We start from the raw sequence: 23,813 nt of genomic DNA on the forward strand, positions 1-23,813 counted from the left end.
CCTCAGATTCTGTGCCCTACCCCTACCCCTCCCACAGATATGCATATCCAGATACATTTTTTCAATTGAACATGGGGTCTGTCCATGCTAAGCAAGTGCTCTACCACCGAACTACATCCCCAATCCTAAAATTCATTTTTCTTGTTGTTGCTGGTCATGAGGCGTGAACTCAGGGCCTGCATGCTATCCCTGAGCTCTTTTGCTCAAGGCTAGCGCTCTACCATTTTGAACCACAGCTCCACTACCAGTTTTCTGGTGGTTAATGGGAGATAAAAAAATGTCACAGACTTTTCTGCCTGGGCTGGCTTTGAACCACCATCCTCAGATCTCAGATTTTTGCATAGCTAGGATTATAGACAAGAGCCACCAGTGCCCAGCCCTAAAATTCATTTCTGACAGGGCAAGCTAGATTTACAATGACACATATTTTTAACAGAATACCAAGCTGAACATCCCTAAAATCCTACTAAACTGAATATAAAGGGATAAAGTAGACATAGACCCACAAGACAAAGAGAACAGACAGCTGAGGTGACCAAGGAAGGTGAAAGACTTCAGCAGGTGTGAGGAAGTCTGAGGAACAACAGTAATCTCAGGAGCTTAAAGGGAGTTCCCTCAAGTGCCAGCTGAGAAGACTGCAGATGAACAGGATATGAACACAGGGACAGAGTGGGCAGAAAGGGTCGGCACAGGACTGCACACAAGGAGTCCAAGGACCATGAGGACAACTGAGTCAAGGAACATCCTTTACCCTCAGTTTTCAATCTAAATGACCAAAGGAAGACTGGGAAGCTAAATGGTGCTTCACACAGACATTTCAGAATCCCCTGGTAGAGAAGGCTGCTGAGCTCCCACCCCAAAGGGAAGCCCTGTAGACAAGCCCTACCCACTGACAAAGTTCTATAGTGTTTCCCATTCCAATGAAGACACTAACAGATCAAGACAGACCACACAACCTGAGGAGGGTGGGGGATGGGGAGAAGGGTGGGTATGGGAGGATGAGGGTGGGAAGGGAGAGGGGGATGGGTAGGGAAGAGGGGAGGGGGGAGAAGAGAGGGGAGAAAGGAGGGAGGGGATTGTAGATAAAACAACTTTCTTGGTTAGCATGCACTAAGCCCTGGGTTCTATCTCCAACATTAAAAAAAGAAAACTAAGAGAAACCTGAGGAAATTATATATACATATATATATATATATATGAATGAAACATTAGAAAAGTTTTTAAAAGGGGGGAGCGGGAGGAGGAATCATTTAAAAGGAATGGTCAGAAATGAGAAAGCACCTTAAAAATGAAATATATGATGATCACAATTCAATGAAAAGTGTAGGGGGAAAAAAATCAAGGAAAGAAACTAGAACTAAAAACATAAGAAAATGAGAGGTTTCACCTAAGACATTTAGCAGTTAACAGGAGTTTCAGAAAGAAAAAATAAAGAACAGGGGCTGGGAAGGTGACTCCGTAGTAGAGTGCTTGCCTTGCATGCATGAGGCCCTGGATTCGATTCCTCAGCACCACATAAGCAGAAAAAGTCAGAAGTAGAACTGTGGCTCAAGTGGTAGAGCTGAAGAGCTTAGGGACAGTACCCAGGTCCAGAGTTCAGGCCCCAGGCCCCACAAGGGACAGGAAAGAAAAGAAAGAAAAGGAAGGAAAAGGAAGAAAGAGGAAGGAAGGAAGGAAGGAAGGGAGGGAGGGAGGAAGGGAGGAAGGGAGGAAGGGAGGGAAGGGAGGGAAGAAGGGAAGAAGGGAGGAAGGGAGGAAGGGAGGAAGGGAGGAGAGAAGGAGGGAGGTTACAGTACAGTTATAAAATTTTTAAAAAGGGAGCTTACTATCAAATCTATAATGTAAACGGTTTAACTAAAGATGACTCTCTAAATTTCAATACCCATCACAAGGTAAGAAAAAAAATACCATGCGGAGACACACACAGAATACTAAGAATAAAAATACCCTAAAAAATTGCATCAGAATGCCTGGCGCCGGCTCAGGAGGCTGAGATCTGAGGATCGCGGTTCAAAGCCAGCCTGGGCAGGAGAGACTGTGAGACTCCTATCTCCAATAAACCACCAGAAAACCGGAAGTGGCGCTGTAGCTCAAGTGGTAGAGCGCTCGCCTTGAGCTGAAGAGCTGAGGGACAGCGTCCAGGCCCGGAGTTCAAGCCCCACGACCGACCAAAAAAAAAAAAAAATTGCATCAGAAAAGAACGTATATTATTGAAAACATGAATTAATCTTGATTAGGTATAATAGTAATACTGATTAATTAAAGTGCCCAAACCATTTTTTTTTTTGGCCTGAACTCTGGGCCTGGGCACTGTCCCTAAGCTCTTCAGCTCAAGGCTAGCGCTCTACCAATTTGAGCCAAGCACCACTTCTGGCTTTTTCTGCTAATGTGGTATTGAGGAATCAAACCCAAGGCCTCATGCATGTAAGGCAAGCACTCTACCATTGAGCCACCTTCCCAGCCCTTTTGTTTGTTTGTTTTGGTGAGTTGTGGGGCTTGTACTCAGGGCCTGAGTACTGTCCCTGAGCTCTTTGTGGTCATGGCTAGCACACTACCACTTTGAGCCACAGCTCCACTTCCAGTTTTCTGGTGGCTAATTGGAAGATAAGAATCTGCCCAGATTGGCTTTGAGCCATGATCCTCAGATCTCAGCCTTCTGTGAGTCCCTAGGATTACAGACATGAGCCATGAGCACCTGGCTGAAATGTTAGTATTTTGATTAGAGTTTTTGAGGGCCAGTTGAAATTTCTAGGAAATAGACTTCTGTGATGGAGTGTTTCCCTGTGATAATTGAGAAGTAACATGTTAGAAAAATGTTCTAAAGTATTAGACATTAATAAAAAAGAACTATACAATTTAGCAAAGATGGGGCCAACTTTTGGTGGAACAACTTTTAATTTTAGCTTAGCTTCTTATGTGTGTTAAATAGATGCCAGAGCTCAACATTTATGCCATAAGAATGTATTTCTGAGAACTTCAGTGCACTAGTATAATTTTATGAATATAGTTTAAAATATATTTTTTTCAGTTTTGGGAATATTATTAAAGATTTTAGAAAATGCAAGCCTGATTTGAAAATTATCCTAATTGTAAAAACTTGTACCCTTGACTTTTGTTAAGTCAACAGAATACAACAGCTATTAAAAACTTAGATTTAAGCCAGGTGCTAGTGGCTCATGCCTATAATCCTAGCTACTCAGGAGGCTGAGATCTGAGGATCAAGGTTCAAAGCCAGCCCAGGCAAAAAAGTCCTTGAGACTCTTTTTTTTTTTTTTTTTTTTCCCCGGTCGTGGGGCCTGAACTCTGGGCCTGAGCACTGTCCCTCAGCTCTTCAGCTCAAGGCTAGTGCTCTACCACCTGAGCCAACGTGCCACTTCCGGCTTTTTTCTTTTTGCTTATGTGGTGCTGAGGAATCAAACCCAGGGCCTCAGGCATACAAGGCAAGTGCTCTACCACTGAGCCAACTTCCCAGCCTAAGTCCTTGAGACTCTTATCTGCAATTAACCACCAGAAAACTGGAAGTGGCATTATGGTTCAAGTGGTAGAGCTCTAGCCTTGAGCTGAAGAGCTCAGGGACATGGGCTGGGAAGGTGGATCAGTGGTAGAGCGCTTGCCTTGCATGCCTGAGGCCCTGGGTTCGATTCCTCAGCACCACATAAGCAAAAAAAAAGAAAAAAGCCAGAAGTGGCGCTGTGGCTCAAGTGGTAGAGCGCTAGCCTTGAACTGAAAAGCTGAGGGACAGCACCCAGGCCCAGAGTTCAGGCCCCATGACCGGACCCAAAAAAAAAAAAAAAAAAAAAAGAGCTCAGGGACAGTGACCGGGCCCAGAGTTCAAGCCTCACAACTGACCAAAAAAAAAAAAAAAAAAACTTAGCTTTAAAGAGTAGCTAATGAGGGCTGGGAAAGTGGCTCAGTGATAAGAGTGCTTGCCTTGCATGCATGAGGCCCTGGGTTCAATTCCTCAGCACCACATAAATAGAAAAAGATGGAAGTGGTGCTGTGGCTCAAGTGATAAAGTGCTAGCCTTGAGCTGAGGGACAGCACCAGGCCCAGAGTTCAAGCCCCCGATCAACAACAACAACAAAAAGTAGCTAATGGCCTAGTGCTGGTGGCTCACGCATGTAATCCTAGCTACTGGAGGCTGAGATCTGAGGATCCTGGTTCAAAGCCAGCCTGGACAGGAAAGTCCATGAGACTCTTCAATTAATCACCAGAAAATTGGAGGTGGTGCTGTGGCTCAAATGGTAGAACACTAGCCTTGAGCTAAAGAGCTCAGGGACAGTGTTCAGGCCCAGAGTTCAAGCCCCATGACTGACCCCCCCCCCCAAAAAAAAAGGAGCTAATGCTCTGGGAGTTTGCTGGTATCTTCAGAAATACTGAATATCTCCACTCCTTAGGCAACATATATGTATATTCCCAGTTTATTCTTATTTCTTCCTTTGTTTCTTCATGAATAGCTCCACTAATTTTAAAAGAATAGAGTTTTCCATCCCAGCAGTAAATACAGCATGTGTGAGATATTTTTCCACTTTGTGCTTAGTGCTAACTTTTACTATGTAATAACCATAAGAAACTAAAAATAATTGAACAATCCAGATATTAAACCTGTTGTTTTCTGAGGAAAGTCTGGTTGTAAGTGGCTTATAACCTCACAGTTTATTTTATTTTCTTATAGAACAGTGTGTTCTTAATGGAGACACAGGGCTTTTCCACTTGCTCTTGCTCTAAAGTAATAGTCCTACAGTGTTTACTTTTATGATTTGATTTATTTTTATGATTTGAGTTATACTTTTGAAGTACCATTGCAGTTTGTGGCTTGAATTGTTGGAAGAAAGACTGGATTGATCAGATCTTACTGTAATTAAATAAACGGAATCATTAGATGTCAGAATTTTGCATAAGTGGTTCTTGGCTTTTGTTTTCATTCACTCTGTAATTAGCTTCATAGAAGAGGTTATTTTGTAAACTCCTAGTAATATTTTCTGTAGCTCTTTGTGTCTGGCTTTCCAAAGGCAGAAGGGGCTTATTTTGCTCTACTTTAGTATAATCTGCTTTGACTTTGGTGGCTTTGACTCCCCCCTCCAGTCCTTACGTAGGGGCTGAGTTCCAATATTTGGTCTAAAGATTGATAGAGAAGATACAGTGTGATGGGTTTTTTCAACAAAATAGGTCTTAACAATTCTGAATTTGTAGTAGAAGGAATAGCAATTGTTAGTTTATTAACAGTTTTAGAGAATATACCATTTTCACACATTTCTATATGTTGTTTCCATTTAATATTAAAAACAGATGTAAAAATCTATTTAAAAATAGAGTAAATCACATGAGCCACCAGGAAAACCAGCCTTATGGGTCAGAATTTGCTTGTGTGCGAAGTCAGCAGGACCAGATGCCCTCCCTTCTGGCTCCATGGGTATCTGGATCTGTTAACATATAGATGACAGATTTTGGCCAGCTTTGAGATTACGTTTGCTAGCAGAGGACACATGCTATTAGCTCTGCAAATTAGCTTCGAAGTCCAGGGAATTCAGTATCTGCCTAGCTCTAAATGATGAACCATTCTAATTTTTATGCCTTGTAATAGATTTTAGACATTTTTCCCCCACCCTGCTGTGTTAGGCAAGGAACCCAGGGCCATCCATATACATGCTATGCAAACAACCACCCAGCTTCATCCCAGTTCTGACAGCTCTGTGCGTGTTCTTTAGTGTTCATGTGTGCCTGAGGCCCCAGGGCCCTGCAGCTGCACCTCCTCCTTCATCCCTCCCCCACTCCTCCATACTTGGGCTTAACCTCAGGGCCTGGAGCTGTCTCTGAGATTTTTGGCTTAAGGCTACTAACAACTATCTCAACATCCAGAGCAGCTAGGATTACAAGTGTGAGCTACCAGCCTTAGCCTTTTTTCTTTTTTCTTTTAATTTTTTTTTTGTCAGTCCTGAGGCTTGAACTCTGAGCCTGAGTGCTGTCCCTCAGCTCTTCAGCTCAAGCTAGTGCTCTACCACTTGAGCCACAGGGCCACTTCTGGTTTTCTGGTGGTTTATGGGAGATAAGTGTTTCACAACTTTTCCTGCCAGGGTTGGCTTTAAACTTCGATCCTCAGATCTCAGCCTCCTGAGTAGCTAGGATTACAGGTGTGAGGTGTCCGGCTTAACAGCCTTTTTAAAAATAAAAAGCAGAAAAAGCAGAGTTCAGGCCCCACAATTGACAAAAAAGATTTTAGGGCAGATCAAGGCATGCAGATTTGTACAAACAGGGGTATCTTCAACCTAGCTAAAACAAAGAAAAAAGAAAAGGACAGAAAATCTACTCGAGAATGGAAAACAAGCCTTGTGCTGGTGGCTCACGCCTGTAATCCTAGCTACTCAGGAGGCTGAGATCTGAGGGTTGCAGTTCAAAGCCAGCCGGGGCAGGAAAGTCCTGAGACTCTTATCTCCAATAAACCACTAGAAAACTGGAAATGGTGCTGTGGTTTAAGCGGTAGAATGCTTGCCTTGAGCTGAAAGAGTGCAGGGACAGCGCCCAAGCCCAGAGTTCAAGCCCCACGACCAACCAAAAAAATAAAAAAGAATGGAAAACAGCACCTGACACCAGTGCCTGTACACTCGGCTACTTAGGAGGTGACTGAGGTTTGAGGACAGAGGTTCAAAGCCAGAACAGGCACAAATAACCAAAGGGGAAAAAAGAAAAAAAAACCAACATGGACTAGAGGTATGGCTCAAGTGGCAAAGCACTAGCTGTGAGTGAAAAAGCTTGAGCCAAGAGCTTGAAAGAAAGAATGGAAAATGGCTCACTGATAAAGCTATTTGCTTCTAAAGCAGAATATGGTCTTCATCCAGTTGATGATGTCTTTTAGTTGGTGGTGGTGTGGTAGTGGTTGTTATAGGGCTGGGCTGAAGGCCTGGGCTCTTGTCCCTGAGATTTTTTGCTCAAGGCTCGTGCTCCAGCACTTGGAGCCACAGACTACTTCTTATTCTCTGGTGGCTAATTGGAAATAAGAGTCTCAATTTTTCTTTCCTCAGATCTCAGCCTCTGTGTTGCTAGGATTACAGGTATGAGCCACCAGTGCCAGGCTTTTGATTTTATCTTTTTAAAAATATAGGCAGATTTTTGTCTAAAAAAGATGGCCTAGGCATAGGAAGGTGGCTCAGTGGTAGAGCGCTTGCCTTGCATGCCTGAGGCCCTGGGTTCAATTCCTCAGCACCACATAAGCAAAAAGAAAAAAGCCGGAAGTGGTGCTGTGACTCAAGTGGTAGAGCGCTAGCCTTCAGCTGAAAAGCTGAGGGACAGCGCCCAGGCCCAGAGTTCAGGGGCCCCACCACCGGACCCAAAAAACAAAACAAAAAAGATGGCCTATTTTTAGCCTTTGTATAGGTACATTCCTGTTTTTGTGACAAAAGAAAAACTTTAAAACTGTCCCCCCCCCCCAAAAAAAAAATGGCTGGGGCTGGGAAGGTGGCTCAGTGGTAGAGTGTTTGCCTTGCATGCCAGAGGCCCTGGGTTGGATTCCTCAGCACCACATAAGCAAAAAGAAAAAAGCCGGAAGTGGTGCTGTGGCTCAAGTGGTAGAGCGCTAGCCTTGAGCTGAAGAGCTGAGGGACAGAGCCCAGGCCCAGAGTTCAGGCCCCATGACCGGACCCAAAAAAAAAAACAAAAAAACAAAAAAAAAATGGCTATCAGAAGTATGTTTTGTTTTAGTATGAATTACTGTTACTGTATTTGTTTATTGTAAAGGTGAACATTTAACATTCAGTGCAGTTTTCAACAAAAAGTAATTAAAATTTTTTAAAAAGTAATTAAAATTATAGGTGCGTACGTGCATATGTGCGTGTGCATGCGTGCGTGTGCGTGTGTGTGTGTGTGTGTGTAGTAATAGGGTTTTTATCTTTTTATCTTTAAAATTCTCCCCTCAAAGGGCCTTTAAAAAATTAAATTAGCTACCACTTAACTAATTATAAAACATCCAGTTAACACCAACACTTAGGAACAACTACAAACTTTTCTTTTATGTCCTTCACATTTATTTTCAAACATAGTTTTCAAAATACAACATTGACTTCCTAAACTCATTTGGATTTTATACATCTGTAAAAGCTGTGTTATCAGTGTTTCTTCAGAAGGGGAAATCTGTTTTAAGCTCTGCAACCGAAAGACTGTAATTAACTTTCACAGGCAATACAATTGGTAGATCTTAAAATATGACTAGTTGGCATCAACAAGGTACACTGCCTAAAAGCAGTTTTCAAAGAACCTCTGACCTAGCAGCAGCAAAAGCAAAATCCCTGCCTTTTGAACTTTCTCCCTCATCTACCCAACAAACCACCTCCAAGAACCTCCTCCACCAGCAACAATAAAAAAGTGAGGAAAGGGACTCAACTGAAAGGAATTCTTTATCAAAAGTGATTCTGTATTTCCAGTGACTTCCACAGTTCCTTGTATGTAGCTAATTCAATAAATGACTTGTAAAAAATAAATAAATATAAATATCAGGGTTGGGAATGTAGCTTAGTAGTAGAGTGCTTGCCTAGCATGCATGAAGCTCTGGGTTCGGTTCCTCAGCACCACTTAAGCAGAAGCAGAAGTGATGCTGTGGGCTTAAGTGGTAGAGTGCTAGCCCTGAGCAAAAGAAGCTCAGGGACAATGCCTAGGCCCAGAGTTCAAGCCCCAGGACTGGCAAAACAATAATAAACAAATAAGTATCAAAAGTTAAATTAAGGGACTGGGAAGGTAGCTCAGTGGTAGAGTGCTTACCTTGCATGCATGAGGCCCTGGGTTCAATTCCTCAGCACCACATAAGCAGAAAAAGCTGGAAGTGGTGCTGTGGCTCAAATGGTAGAGCACTAGCCTTGAGCTGAAGAGCCGAGGGACAGTGCCCAAGCCCAGATTTCAGGCCCCACAACCAGCAAAAAAAAAAAAAAAAAAAAAAGTTAAATTAACTATACCCAGAGCTATATTGAGGATACTAGTTTACTATGTCCAAACATTGAATTTCAGCCTACAAAAAAATTAGATGAGGGTCGGGAATGTGGCTTAGTGGTAAGAGTGCTTGCTTGCCTAGCATGCATGAAGCCCTAGTTCAAATCCTTAGTGCCACATAAACAGAAAAAGCTGGAAATGGCGCTGTGGCTCAAGTACTAGCCTTGAACACAGAGAGGTTCAGGGACAGAGCCCAGGCTCTGAGTCCAAGCCCCAGAACAACAACAACAACAACAAAAATTAGATGAGTGTAATACTTGACATTCAAAGCAGCTTTCTTCCCAATTATACTTCCAATTCGTGGTTCCAATTTGCCAGCACGTTAATAAATTCCATCAAGGAAGTCAAATACTAAATTTTAAAACAAATAATTTTTCCCTTTAACAACACTTTGATTTAGAATTTGCTAAATGAGATAAACTGGCTTATTAGTAGAGAATTAAGAGTTGCGCAAAATGAAAACAGAAAAATAGCAACAAAATTATATGCTGAACATACAAAAACTTAAGATGTCTCAAAGAGTATACACATAAAAAAATATTCTCTTTAAAAACAATTCCTTAAGTTGAGCACTGGTGCTCACACCTGTAATCCTTCCTGTTCAGGAATCTGAGATCTCAAGATTGTAATTGGAAGCCAGCCAGAGAAGAAAGTCCCATCTCTTATCTCCAATTAACCACCAAAAAAAAAAAAAAAAAAAAAAGCTGGAAGTAGAGCTGTGACTCAAGTGACAGCGCACTAGTTTTGAGCAAAAAAGTTCAGGGACAATGCCCAGGGCCTGAGTTCAAGCCTAAGGTGCCAAAAGCACATGCATGCATGGGCATGTGAACGTGGTGTGTGTGCCTGCTTACAGACACAGACACACATACACACACACACTCTCTCAACTAGATGTAACTGTGACTGATTATATCCAAGGTCTACTGCCAAAGATAGCCAAGATCCTACCTTCAAAAATAAAAGCAGCTAACTTAACCTGGGAGCAATAGACCCAGTAGCGTAAATAAAGCCTGCCGTATGGGCTATGCCACTGTCTAGTCTCTGGTATCTATCTCTCTCTCTCTCTCTCTTTTTTTTTTTTTTGGTGGGTCACAGGGCCTGAACTCTGGGGCCTGGGTGCTGTCCCTCAGCTCTTCAGCTCAAGGCCAACGCTCTACCACTTGAGCCATGTCTGGATTTTTCTGCTTATGTGGTGCTGAGGAATCGAACCCAGGGCCTCATTCCTACAAGGCAAGCGCTCTACCACTAAGCCACTTTCCCAGCCCACTCATCTCTTTTACATAAAGTATTCTCAACTTTAAAGTGTTCTGGACAAGGCAAAGCTTTTCCTCACTAAAACCTTGGCTTGTCTCTCTAATCTAAACTTCCTTTTCAAGGTAAGTTGTATCTTATCATGAAAAATACCAGGATCTAGTTATCATTCACATCAAATGAGGTTTTCTTATAACATTTATCCTTAACTTTATGAATCATCTTGACCAAAGTTACAAAAATTTGCTAGCTAATTGTGGTGAACAGTGTTTAATTTGAAAATAAATTAAAATGTCATCTGTCAGAGAAAAATAAGAGAGTAAATGTTAAGATGTGGAATTTTAATTTTTCATGTGAAAAATCTTCCAAGGAATTATCTCAAGCATATTTCCAAACACCTTAAGTCCTTCAAATTATCAAGCGTTAAGTTAATGACAAAATAAAGACAGGGCTTTTAAAGAGGGGCAAGCTCTAAGCCATGTACTATTTGTGCTCAAGCTCTGGACTGTCTTTAATACCCCAGGTATCTTAAGCAACTCTTACTCTTTGTCTCAGTTTCATAATGTATAAAACAGGAAAAACCACAAGGATGGGTAGTTAATTAATTTAGTCAGGATTAAATGCTAGCTAGCCACTTTGAAGTTACTTTACGTTGTTCTCAGTTCTCCTCCTACTCAGTAAATGAATAGATGAGGAAAACATCTGGAATGACTGGAGAGAAGCATCTGCACACTCTCAGCCATGAAAAGATGGTCTCTATTTACAAGTTTCTAAGCCAAAGTTCACTCACTAATCCCTAAAAATTTCAAGATATCACTACATTGCACAACTTTTTAGGTGAATTCTCTTTCAGCCTCAGATATCTACCCACACCTACATTCCAAAACAGAATACTACATGGAAATCTCTGAGCATCTTGAAAGGTCTTGCTACAAGGCAAGAGTAGGTAAGATAAACAAGCTGCTACTGTTCATGCTGTTCTCAGCATGCTACACTGTCAGTCAAGGTAAGCTTCAGCACAAGTATACCCTCCCAAAAGTACCGGCCCCCACTGAGAATCTATCAAAACACTTCCTTATAAGCCATCTGTCCAGGAAAGCTCTACTGAAATGCAGTTGCTCTCCTATCTGAGAGGACCTGGATAAGCATTAAACACTAAACCAGACTGCTCAGTATACAGGCTCCACTTCCAACACTCAAGAAACCACCTACTAGATCCATTCCCATACTCAGGCTGAACACAAACCTCTACACATCTACATAGTTAAGAAACGGAGTTTAATCAGAGACAACTTTATTTTTTCTTCAGAGAAGGGAAAAGTACATTTAGAAAACCACACAAGGCTCAAAGAAGAGGAAATGATCAAAAAGAAAAAAAGAAGATTAAGGCGAAACAGGCATGTAAATTATTCCTGATGGAAGTGGGACTCAATTAAATTTTAAAACCGGAATTTAAATTACTCGCTGAGCTACGAACACTATGAAAGCATAAGTATTTCTAAATCTATTCTGAAGGACCCAAAACCAATCTTTTCTTTTCCAATAGAGAAGGAAATTGCACAAATTTCAATGAGGAAAAAGTAGGATGGCATAAAGCCTAAGGCTAATGGTGTAAAAGCAAAGAATGATGAGAAGGAATGGTTTTGTGGATAAATGAAACATTGAAAAACAAAAGAAAGAACTAATTCCTACCTCATCCCCATCCTTTCTTCTGCTTAGTCCATGAGAGGCATTCTTAATATATAATATACTACTTGGAAAATAACCGCTGATCATCAGAACAGAATGGTAGTCTCAGGCCTTGGACTGAATGAAGCCTCTTCAAACACACACAGAGCACATTTTAAGATCCAGGTTTCTCACATCTACTGCTAATTAAATATTCCAACTATGGGAACAGGGTGAGGCTGCTTAAAGGTTGAGGACTAGGGCCCACAACACGAGAAAGACAGCTCCATTTGATTTGAGCTTTACAACTACTCTAAAAGCTTAAATCCTTTAGAAAAGAACATAAAGTTCAAATACCAATCTTCAGGATTTATGTTAAGTAAGATGTGTCCACTGATTTTTTTTTTTAAACTACTCTATCCTCATTTACAGCTAATACGTCCACCCAATGTCAAAAGAATACAAATTCATTATGGTAGCAAGATTGTAAGTGGTCATTTGCTGGCGATCCAGCTCAAGTTTACTGGCTAAAATACAGAAAATGAGGACTAGTGGTGGAGTTGGGAGGTGGCTTGTCACTTAATTTGCATTTATTTTCCACGTGAAGTCAGAGACACACTCTAGCCACCATCTAACTTGAAGCTCATTCATTAAGCACCTTTTACTGAGTGTCTCATTACACTTAATAGATCACAGAATGCCATTTAAAAACTGTAAATGCATTTGACCTAATGAACAAAATGATCTTATTTAAAAACCAAATCCACTGGACTAACTAGTCTTCTTTAAATGTAAGTGGTAAGAGAAAATACAGTACAAAATAGTCCACCACTGCATTCCATCATCAAGGTGATTTCTTACCTTTATCACAAATTCATTGTTGCATTACAAATTTACTGCCAATAATCAGCATCTCATCCTACTGAACAGATCTTTAAAAGAAAAAGTTTACCTCAAGTTATCTATCCCCACACAAATGTAGAACATTTATCTGATCTAAACTCACTTTTTACTAATAGAATAATACAAGGGGGCCAGGGTGTATTGAGACTTGAAAGAAGTGCCTCAAGTCAGAAAAAAATTAATCAGGGAAAAAATTCTCATGCCTTTGCTATTTAAAACAGTCCCAGTTTAACTAGCTACTTAATGTAAACCCTTGAAGTCCAAATACTTAGTCTTTGGCTTTCCTTGGTTATGAAGACAGTTTCACTCAGTGCATTTTTTAAAGCAATGTTGTTTGTTTGCTTTTTCATGTTGTTGTTGTTCCCCAGTGTCCCCCTTCTTTTGCTACTGTTTCAATTCTTTCATCCACAAAAATAAGGAATGCCCATGCTCTTGCTTCTGAAAATAACATCTGGTATGTGCAAATAACAAAAAAGCTTGAGAGAATGCCCCAGTTTTTATTTAAAACTCTTATATTTTAACTAGAATGCCGTTAGCAATGATTAGACCAAAAAAATCAGTTTTTACCTTATTAGGAGATTGCTATTTTCAACATTTACCTTAAACCACAATGTGGATTTATCTTCTAACCGGTTTAGCTTCCTGTCTCTCCCCCAACTAGGTTAAACAGTAACTTTTTCAAGATTATGAGTTTTATTTTACTAAAACCCTATTTCCAAACCCCAAGTCTCTAGAAAGGCATATGAAATGTTGCCAGTTTTAAAGTAAGGCCTAACATGTTTTCTAATTTTTTAAGGCTATTTTGATAAAAGTTGGTGTCCTTGAACGAGTACCTTTTCAAAGAGTTCAGGGTATCCAGAAAGTCAAACTATTTTCATGAATGATATTAAAGTATTACTTTAAGGGCCAGTTGTCAGTGGCTCACACCTGTGATGAGATCTGAGCATCACAGTTGAAGATGTCCCCAGAGACTAAATATAGAAGCAAGATAGAGAATCCAGCTTCAGATGAACAATAATTGTGAAATAATATAAAATAGGGGCTGGGAAGGTAGCTCAGTGGTAGAGCGCTTGCCATGCATGCATGACGCCCTGGGTTCGATTCCTCAGCACCACATAAGCAGAAAAAGCTGGAAGTGACTCTGTGGCTCAAGTGGTAGAGCACTAGCCTTGAGCGAAAGAGCTGAGGGTCAGCGCCCAGGCCCAGAGTCCAGGCCCCATGACCAGGAAAAAAAAAAAGAAAGAAGGAAGGAAGGAAGGAAGGAAGGAGAGACAGAGAAAATAATGGCACTCTTCCCATTAAATTTTGATTTTGAAAAACATTTTATATGATCTCCATCATTTATATTATTAGAAAGCACTGAATCTATTGTTTCTTGTAAGTAAACTGATACTTATCTTTAAATTTCTTCAATTTTATTTTCTAATATGGTAATATTAGTAGACGTAAGCCACACAATGGATATAAGCCACAAACGCCTGGGTTCTCAGAAATATTAAGACCTGTAAAGGAGTTCTGAAACCAAAGTCTGATTATCCAATTACATAACCCAATACACAGTGCCTTCCATAGATAAGACGCTCTAGTTAAGTCTGCAATATAATTACTTCTTACCCCTTCCCCCCCCTAATCTTGTTGAGTTCTATATCTCCTTGTAAAACATAATTCAGCATAAAGCCAGTCTGTTCTGGGCTCCATTTAATGGGCTTTAGATATTTAATTATTCAGAGTCCTCTTTACAAAGATGTTCTGACCTGTAATACACACCTGTTACTTGGATAACATATAGCAGTTTCTCAACTGTCAGAGAAAATTGCCTTGTTTATACCCATAGCACCTGTATATGGAAAATCTCTCTCTCTCTCTCCCTCCCTCCCTCCATTTCCCCCTCTTTCTCTCCCAGATAGAGTGAAAGTGACACTTCAAGTTAACAGTCCTTGTCCAAGTAAGTTCTGCTCTCTAGCTGAGCCCTGATTTGGCCTTTCGCAACATGTTTGGCAGTGTCACTGGAGACAAAAGTGCAAACTCTCAAAAAAAAAAGGGGGGGGGGCATTATTCTCATTGTCCACAGGCCAAAACAAGGATTCTCTTCCTCCCTTAATAACAAAGTAATCCAACTTGGGCTGGGAATGTGGCTCAGTGGTAAAGTACTTGCCTAGCATGCATGAAGTCCCAGGTTCAATTCCTCAGTACCACATAAACAGAAAAAGCCAGAAGCGGCACTGTGACTCAAATGGTAAGCAAAAGAAAGAAAGAAACCCAACTCATCATCAGGCACAATATTATTGAGTGCTACATTCATAGTCCCTATCAAAATATACATTTGAAAGGGCTGGGGAATGCCACAATGCATGACTCTCAAGGATGAGAGTTAAGGACTCATAGATTTACTAATCATTTAATCACTGAAACAACAGCCAGGCAAGAACAAGATCAAGCTTAATATAAACACTAGATATACCAACCACAGGTTAAAATGGGAGGCCCATATGAAATAGGTTCAAACTCAAGAGTGTGGACTAAGGAAACCCCACACAAAGCTAGCTGCTGGTTGTAAAATTTAAGCAACTGCCGGAGGCCAACTTTGTTTCAGGATACCCTTTGGACAAAAATCACCATCTCCCTTAGGGCTAAACATTACTAGCTGACTCTTATCAGCACAAACCTCTCGGTTGTGCTCCTTTTTTTTTTACTTAGTAAATTCCTCTTGATTTTTTTTTTTTTTTTGGCCGGTCATGGGGCCTGAACTCTAGGCCTGGACACTGTCCCTCAGCTCTTCAGCTCAAGGCCAGTGCTCTACCACTTAAGCCATAGTGCCACTTCCATTTTGTTCTATTTTGTTTTCTGCTTATGTGGTGCTGAGGAATCGAACCCAGGGCATCATGCATGCAAGGCAAGCGCTCTACCACTGAGCCACCTTCCCAGCCCATCCTCCTGATTTTCTGACCTCTATGCCACCATCAAGTGAAAGTCCTGACAGACAAGATGAACACACACGATATCTGCCATTGCATAATTATTGTCTTCTTTTAGATTCGTGTGCCCAGTGAAGCCATTTTTAAGCCTGATGTGATTTTACATCAAGAAAACCAGAAGCAGGCTGAGTGTTGTTCACTCTGTATTCCTGTAGCTTACTACAGATGAGCAACAGTAACGACCATGCCTTGCTTTTCCTTGTGTTCATTTTGGTCATGTCCCCCCCCCCCAAAAAAAAGAAAAAACTTTCTTGGAAGAAATAATAAGCTACAATTGTAGCATTACAGCTATAGCAAACAACCAATTTATGACACAACTTGATTCACCTTATTTTTGTTCCAGGCTCAACATTCACGGTTGAAGATGTATTTAGGTAAAGAGTTCACGTACACCAGCTTCAGCAGCCTCACAAAAAGAACTGACCAGGCTTGGTGGATTCCTGTAATTCCAGTCCTCACGGAAGCTGAGACAGGAAGATCACAAACTTGAGGTCAACCAGTGTCACTCAAGTTTTCCAAGCCAGTCTGAGCCAGATATATAAGGAGACCCTGCCTCAAAAACAAGCCCACAGAATTTCAATACTGGCCGGCGAAGTGAATTAACTGGTTAATGTTTAAAGGCTTGGAGGGAAAGGGGGGGAGTAGGAGAAACCGAGCTGACTTTACAAAGGCAAGCAAAAGCCCCAACTTCTGAGAGCTCCAGGAAACGGCGATTATTATACTCCTTATCCTGGAGTAGATCTTCCTTTGTGGATTTCTGTGTCTCTCCAATGGCACCATCGCCCTTTAAGAAATAACCTGTCAGAAGTGTTCCTGCGTTCCCTAAAAGTACCATCTTCCCAGCTCGACCCACATGGGGGGGAAAAAAAAAGGTCACCCGGCTAAAGCAATAGCATCGCGGCTTTTATTATTTAGAAACTGAACAAGATTTCTGAAGTGCACAATTCAAATTTGACACTATTCCCCCCCCAGGACACACACACACACACACACACACACACACACACACACACACACACCAGCTACCAGTGATCAGTTTAAATTTTAATAAGCAACACACACACACACACACACACACACACACACACACACACACACACACACACACACACACACACACACACACACACACACACACACACACACACACACACACACACACACACACACACACACCAGCTACCAGTGATCAGTTTAAATTTTAATAAACAAAGGCTGCAGCGGCGGCACCAGGGCCCTACCAGGAAGTAACCGGAGCAGGGCGGCCGGTGCGCGCCCCAGTCGCCCGAGCAGACAATGAGGGGACCCCCCCACCATCCCGGGCTTCCAGGGGTGGGGGGTGGGGGGGGAGGGCACTGGGCTGGAGTTGAAACGCCTTAAGTTACTCCCACACCTGACATCAACCTCGGAACCGCGTCGGCGACACGACCCACTGGGCAATCCTCGTGAAATGTCCACCCCACAGCGGGTCCTGAAATGATCTCAGAAAAAGATCAAACTCGAACCGAGGCGTCTGCTCCAAAAGCAGCTGTTGGGCTCCGACCTCCCCGGGTCCCACTGCACCCGCCCCGGCTTCCGAGGGCCCTCCCGGGGGCTCTGAGGGGGGGGGGGGAGGAAGGCAGGCTGGCAGGCCGGCGGGGAGCCGCAAGCCGAGCCGAGGCCCGCGGCCGCCCCGGGGGTCTCCGTGCCCGCGCCCGCGCGCGCGCGCACCGCAGCCCAGACAAAGCTGCGTCCGCGCGCAGCGGCGCTCGGCTCCGGCTCCGGGTCGAGAGGCCGGCGCAGGCTCGAGCGGCCCGCCGGGCCCCGCCGCACGTGCGGCCGCCCCCCGGGGGAGGCGGGGGTGGGGGGCGGCGAGCAGAGCCCCGGCGCCGCAGGGCGGAGCGAGGGGGCGCCGGCCTCGAGTCCCGGCCCGCCGGCGCGCCGCTCGTGGGCCCCCCCATCCCGCCGTCCCTCACGGGCCTCTCCAGCGCCGGCCCGGCCGTCGGGCCGCGGGAAACAAAGGAGCCGCATCCGCTCCCGCCCGCCTGCCTCGCCGGGTCCCCCCCCCCCCACCCCCCAGCTCCTCCGCTTTCCTCTTCAAGCGCGCCGGACCCCGCTCGCTCGCCCTCGCCGCTCCCCGCGTCCGCGCGCGCGGCCCGCCCGCCCGCTCGCGGCCCTTCGACGGCAGGCCTGGCAGAGCCGGGGCCTCGGGTGCGCGGCCGGCCGGCTCCCGGGGACCGCACTCACCGCTGCAGCACCAGGACGACGGGGAGCCGTTGGGGAACTTGGCGGAGTCCGGGGCGATGCAGACGCTAGAGCTGAGGTGCGGACACTCCATGGCCACGAGTACGGCGGCAGGGAGGACCGAGGCTGCCGGGCGCAGGGCTTCCAGAGGCTCCGTCTGGGGTCGCTTCTCGCCGGGCTCTCGGGCAGACGGCGGCTAAGTCCCGAGCCTTTGCGTCAAAGAAAGCAAGGGCTTCCGGGCGCCGGGTTTTCCCGCCTGCCGTCTCCCGGCGCCCCGCTCCAGAGAACGTGTAATCCGGAACCGGGTTTTGCGTCCGTCTCTAGACTGCAGGCTTCCGCCTTCCCGAGGTGGCCCCGCCCCGCGCAGGCTCCGCCCCTCGTAGGCCCCGCCCCCAGGCCCCGCCCCGTGGAGGGCGGGGTCCCGGCGCGCGCGCGGCGCTCCGTGGAAGTCACTTTGCCAACTGGGGTGAGGCCGGGGGGTGCGCGGCCAGCCGCGTGGGTCCCAGGGCACGGGTGGCTGCAAGTGTGCTCGCTCTGGAGCCGGGTCTGGGTCTTGAACTCGTGGCGGAGTCCGCCGGACGCGGGTGTGGACCCTGCCACGCGCGGCCTCCTCACCTCCCCCGCACGTCGGCGGACTTCTTCACGCCTCGCCCGCCGCTGCAAGAGAAGTCATGAGCTTGGGTCTGCGGAGCGCACCCCCCTCCCGTCCCCCCCACCCACCCCGATGGAGGGGACCCGGCACCTGCTCGCCCCCCCCCCCAGCCGGGCGCTCCGCCCCGCACAGCACCTAACTTAAACCTCGCCACGCACTGCCCGCCGCGGCCACCGCGCCCTGTGCATCTCGGAGGAGAGGGATCGCCCGAGTCTGCCAGCTGCCAATCCCCGCGGATTGTGGATCCCGGGCTCCCCGATGTGGTTTTTTGTTTGTTTGTTTGTTTGGAAAGGGCAGGCCTCCGGGCGCCACTGGGGTCCGGCTTACACCCCAGAGGGCCCGGTGATCTCACCGGGGCACGGCCTTGAGGGTGTCTATTAGACTATCAGGACACACATAGCCTCCAAATTGGGGCTCCTCGAACATTCAGGAAAAGGAGTCACGGGCAGAAGGCCAGCAAAGGGGGTGGGGTGGGGTGGAGATACTGATGTCGCCATCTTGTGAGTGGGGACCAGAGGAGGGTGGTCAGGAAATGATTAACTGGGCAGGGCTGAGTAGTGGTTAGAGCCTGGCTTCTATTTGTCCTACCCTTCCCCTGTGCAGTCCAGGGGCACCCCCTTAGGCGCTCTTCTCTGTGGACACCACCCCACTATCTCTAATGGTGTCCACCTCCCTAGGACACCGCGGCCCAGAGTGCTTTGCATTCCTCAATCCAAACACACACACACACATACATCCATGGCTTACCAAATTTATTTGATCGCTGTTGGACCAAAGATTGGATCTGTTCCAGACACAGGCACCTTAACCCTTGCCAACCTGAGCAAGTGTTTCTAGTCCTCCCAAGCCTTTATCTTCACCTAAAAACTAGAAAAGTAACAGAAGATGTGAGAATTTACATCACACTGTAGGTACTTGAGAAATCATAGGTGTTTTGTGTGTGTGTGTGTGTGTGTGTCAGTGTCAGTACTGGGCTTGAACTCAGAACCTAAGCACTGCCCCTTTTCATTCCAAGTTACTCCTCTACCACCTGAGCCACACCTCCACTTCCTGATATATATATATATATATATATATATATATATATATATATATATATATATCAGGTTAATTAATTGGAGATAAGAGTCTCCCAGACTTTCCTGCCCTGACTAACTTCCAACTGCAGATCTCAACCCCCAGAGTAGAAGGGATTACAGATATCAGCCCAGCTTCTGTTTTTCATTTAAGTAACACCAGGTGAGGGCTGCTACCCTGGGAAAAGGGAGGAGGATTAACTGTACAATCTGACCTTTGTTCAAGCTGTTCCGCCCTTCTCCTATAACCTTAAAAGTCTGGCTTAATCAGCCTTCTTTCTCCTCTGGACACCTTCCCACTTAGTATCTAGTCCCTCACTGAGCCAAGGAGCATGCGTACTACAACTCTTTCATACCGGGTAACTTTTTTCCCACCCTCTTATGAACTGTTTGCTAATCTCCTAAACCTCCATTTGAACATCACTTCCTTCTTCCGGCCTTTCTTGACCCTGCTCCACCCTGCCCTCTTCTTACCTCCGTAGCTGTAAAGGGATGTGTCACACCCTAGACTTCCCCCCCCAAAAGCTGACTTTCAAATGTGCCTTAGAAAACATTCTCCGTGTATGTAATTATTTGTTTAATGTCTGTCTTCCCCTTGGAAGGCCATAATGGTAGCAAACAAGTCTGCCTGGTTTCCTAGGGTGTCCAGTAAATAAGCATTCGGTGAGTGAGGATCCAGCAGTGATTTAGCACTGAAGAAGAGACGCTTACAAAAGTGGCCCAGTATATGCCAGGTGTTTGACCCCTTGGAAATAATCTCTAAATTTTCTTTCAGTTCTGAGTTCATGTTTTAAAAAGATCGGGCCGGGCGCTGGTGGCTCACACCTGTAATCCTAGCTACTCAGGAGGCTGAGATCTGAGGATCGCAGTTCAAAGCCAGCCCGAGCAGGAGAGACCTTGAGACTCCTATCTCCAATAAACCACCAGAAAACCGGAAGTGGCGCTGTAGCTCAAGTGGTAGAGCACTCGCCTTGAGCTGAAGAGCTGAGGGACAGCGCCCAGGCCCAGAGTTCAAGCCCCACGACCGACAAAAAAAATAAATAAATAAAATAAAAAGATCGGGGCGGGGGGGGGGGGGGGGAGGGGAGAAGGAGCGGCTGGGAAGGTGGCTCAGAGTTAGAGTGATTGCCTCCCATGCATGAGTTCAGTTCCTGGGTTCAATTCCTGGGTTCAATTCCTCCGCACCACATAAGCAGAAAAAGCTGGAAATGGCGCTGTGGCTCAAGTGGTAGAGCGCTAGCCTTGAGCCGAAGAGCTGACGGACAGCGCCCAGGCCCAGAATTCAGGCTCCATGACCAAATAAATAAATAAAAAGATAAGCTACTTAAAAAAAATACTATTTTATATGTGTGTGTGTGTGTGTGTGTGGTGTGTATATATATATATATATATATACACTATATATATATACTATATAGTGTGTGTATATATATATATATTATCTTCTTTCCTTCACCTTAATTAAAAAAGCCTCTTGGAACAGGGGCCTTCATTTAGTGGCTCCTGATGGCAGAAATCCCTGACTCTCAGCAGTCAAACCAAAGAAGTTGAGCTTTCCTGGGCTTTCTGCACTGCCCTAACACAGCAAGTGTTCATAGCAAAGTGGTTGGGGGGGGGGAGGTAGATGAGAGCTGGGGGGGGGGGGACAAAAAACAAGTAGATGTGTCAAAAGCAGGCAGAGCACGGCGCAGGCTAGGAATCTGCCTTTTCAATAGCTTCCTTCTGCAGCTGCATTTAATACAACGATCGCTTTTTTTTGTTCTTGGCCAGCATCGCTCTAGCCCCAAGGAACCCCAGCTAACCAAACCAGCCCACCCTGATTGGTGATGCACCTGGTCCCAGTTCCCGGGCCCTGCCAAAACCTCAGCAGGGCCTCACACATGTGGGTCTGTTTTGGGGTTTTTGTTGTTGTTGTTTTATCTTTGTTTTTCTTTGAAGTGTGCATTTGTTTTTCCCACTAGGGAGAAAGGCACAATTTTAATAATACCAGCTTTCAAAAGTGGTTTTTCTAAAGCGCGTCCACATGCATTCAGGTGGGAGGAGGTGGGAAAGGGAAGGCCAGGAAAGGTCTCAAGGTTACTATGACCTTTCCAAGCAAGACTTGAGACTTTTCACTGAAATCTGTAGTCCTTGAGCAAGAATTATAGCCTTACCATCCCTTATTTGGGTAAGGCTAGCTAGAAATACCCACCAAGCTGGTTTAATTATTTACCAGCTACTTTTTTCCCTTGGAACAAAGATTCCTGGGGGGGGATGACAACAGCAACTAAGAGGAGTAATATTGTCCAAGAACCTTTGTATTCTTTACCTGTAACCTCTTTGTATAACTACTTAATAATAGCAACAAAGTTTCTAGGAGAGACTTGTAACTTTGATGTGGCACTGGGGAGCAGCCTCTCAGGGACTCTTCTGCCACCAGGTTTTATTTTCCTGGCAGTATTTATTTGAAAATTCTTTGTTGACTTGTTTATCTATTGCCAGTCTCCTGGGTGAGAACATGGCCTGGCCAGTGCTAAAGCCTTGCCCAATTCCCAATTCTTGGAATTCAGCCTGCTATGTGGCAAGGCCTCTGTAACTGTTCAATGAATGAATAGGATAATTGGGGTATAGTCTTCTCACCAAAGACTCTGAGTTCAATCCCAACACCACAAAAAGAGGGAATAGGGGTAGGCAGAGACTCCAGCAAGCCCTCCCTCACTTTCCCACTCCTCTCCCGGCTAAGAATTCTTCACTGGCTCCCATCTGATAGAATAAAAACCTCAAACATGGGTGTTTGAGTCACCTGTCTTCATCCTTTAACTTAAGCTTCTCGGTTTGTGTGTGTATGTGTGTGAGAGAGAGAGAGAGAAAGTGGGGGGAGAGAGAGAGGGAGAGAGAGGGGGAAAGAGAGAGGGAGAGAGTGCTTACACTAGGACTTGAACTCAGGCCCTAGCCTTCTCCCTTGGCTTTTTTTCCTCTAGTCTGGTACTCCCACCCTTTAATTGGAGATAAAAAAAAAAAAATCTCAGAGGGCTGGGAAGGTGGTTCAGTGGTAGAGCGCTTGCCTTGCATGCCTGAGGCCCTGGGTTCGATTCCTCAGCACCACATGAGCAAAAAGAAAAAAAGCCAGAAGTGGTGCTGTGGCTCAGGTGGTAGAGCGCTAGCCTTGAGCTGAAGAGCTGAGGGACAGCGCCCAGGCCCAGAGTTCAGGCCCCACGACCAGACCCCCCCCCCCAAAAAAAAAAAGTCTCAGAGACATTTCTGCTTGGGCTGGCTTTGTACCAGGATCCTCATATCTCAGCCTTCTGAGGAGCTAGGATTACAGTTACAAACCACTACCAGATTTCTTTTTTAATCACTCTGGGGTTAATATTACCATCTCCATTTTACAAAAGAAGGGACTAAAGGTAAAGGAGATTAAATTGCACATGTAATTGTGTGTAAGAAGGCAAAGTTCATCCCTCCAACCTGTGATCATCTAAATGATTACACAATATTTTATGGGGAAGCTTAAGATACTAAAGATGAGGAACCACAGAACACCAAGACTTCTGGGTAATTAGAGAATCATTCCTGAATAATTGCTGTATCATCCACATCTTATTTTGCATTGCTTTCACCTATTTTTATTGTTTTAAACCAGTCCTGGGGCTTGAACTCAGGGCCTGGACACTGCCCCTGAGCACTTTTGCTCAAGGCTAGCACTCTACCACTTTGAGCCACAGCTCCACTTCCAGTTTTTTGTTTATTGTTTTATTTTCAAGTGGTTAATGAGAGTATGAGTCCCAAGGAGACTTTTCTTGCCTGGGCTGGCTTCAAATCACGATCCTCAGATCTCAGCCTCCTGAGTAGTTAGGATTACAAGCTACCAGCGCCCACTTTTTCCTCCTTTTATCTCGTGTGTGGGGGGGGGGGGGTGGGGGGGTGTAGGAGATAAGAAGGTTTCCTCGGGTAAAGACAAACTTTGCAGATAAAATGCGGACAGATTATGCAAAATAATGAGGTTTTAACACCTAACAACCCTCCAACTGTGAAGAAGTCCCCATTCGCCTAGGCCTCTTTTCATTTGTAAAAATCAGGGGGTTAGCCTAGGGCCGAGCTGGCTCACTCTTG

General features: G+C 45.0%; 1 protein-coding gene and 1 long non-coding RNA gene across 3 annotated transcripts in view; both read right to left on the bottom strand.

Annotated features, from left to right (window-relative positions):
* The window catches only part of Usp3 (ubiquitin specific peptidase 3), a 79,130-nt gene extending 60,819 nt beyond the window's left edge, over positions 1-18,311 (bottom strand). The window contains exon 1 of one of the 2 annotated variants that reach the window (XM_069995208.1): positions 17,997-18,311. In XM_069995208.1, coding sequence (XP_069851309.1) covers positions 17,997-18,087 — 91 coding nt within the window. In that variant the 5' untranslated portion in view covers positions 18,088-18,311. Of the gene's footprint in view, positions 1-17,163; positions 17,186-17,996 lie in introns of those variants that run through there. The other variant, XM_069995209.1, reaches the window with a different exon arrangement.
* A 54-nt stretch (positions 18,312-18,365) lies between these two features.
* LOC138808932 (uncharacterized) overlaps positions 18,366-23,813 on the bottom strand; it is a 117,638-nt gene continuing 112,190 nt past the window's right edge. Inside the window, exons 5-6 of the long non-coding RNA XR_011366642.1 lie at positions 19,393-19,512; positions 18,366-18,650 (exon numbers count right to left, since the gene is read on the bottom strand). This is a non-coding gene — a long non-coding RNA (uncharacterized lncRNA). The remainder of the gene's footprint in view (positions 18,651-19,392; positions 19,513-23,813) is intronic.

Source organism: Dipodomys merriami, unplaced genomic scaffold (genome assembly GCF_024711535.1).
Source record: "Dipodomys merriami isolate MVZ:Mamm:240054 unplaced genomic scaffold, mDipMer1.0.p SCAF_48, whole genome shotgun sequence".
In the NCBI taxonomy this organism is placed as follows: Eukaryota; Metazoa; Chordata; class Mammalia; order Rodentia; family Heteromyidae; genus Dipodomys; species Dipodomys merriami.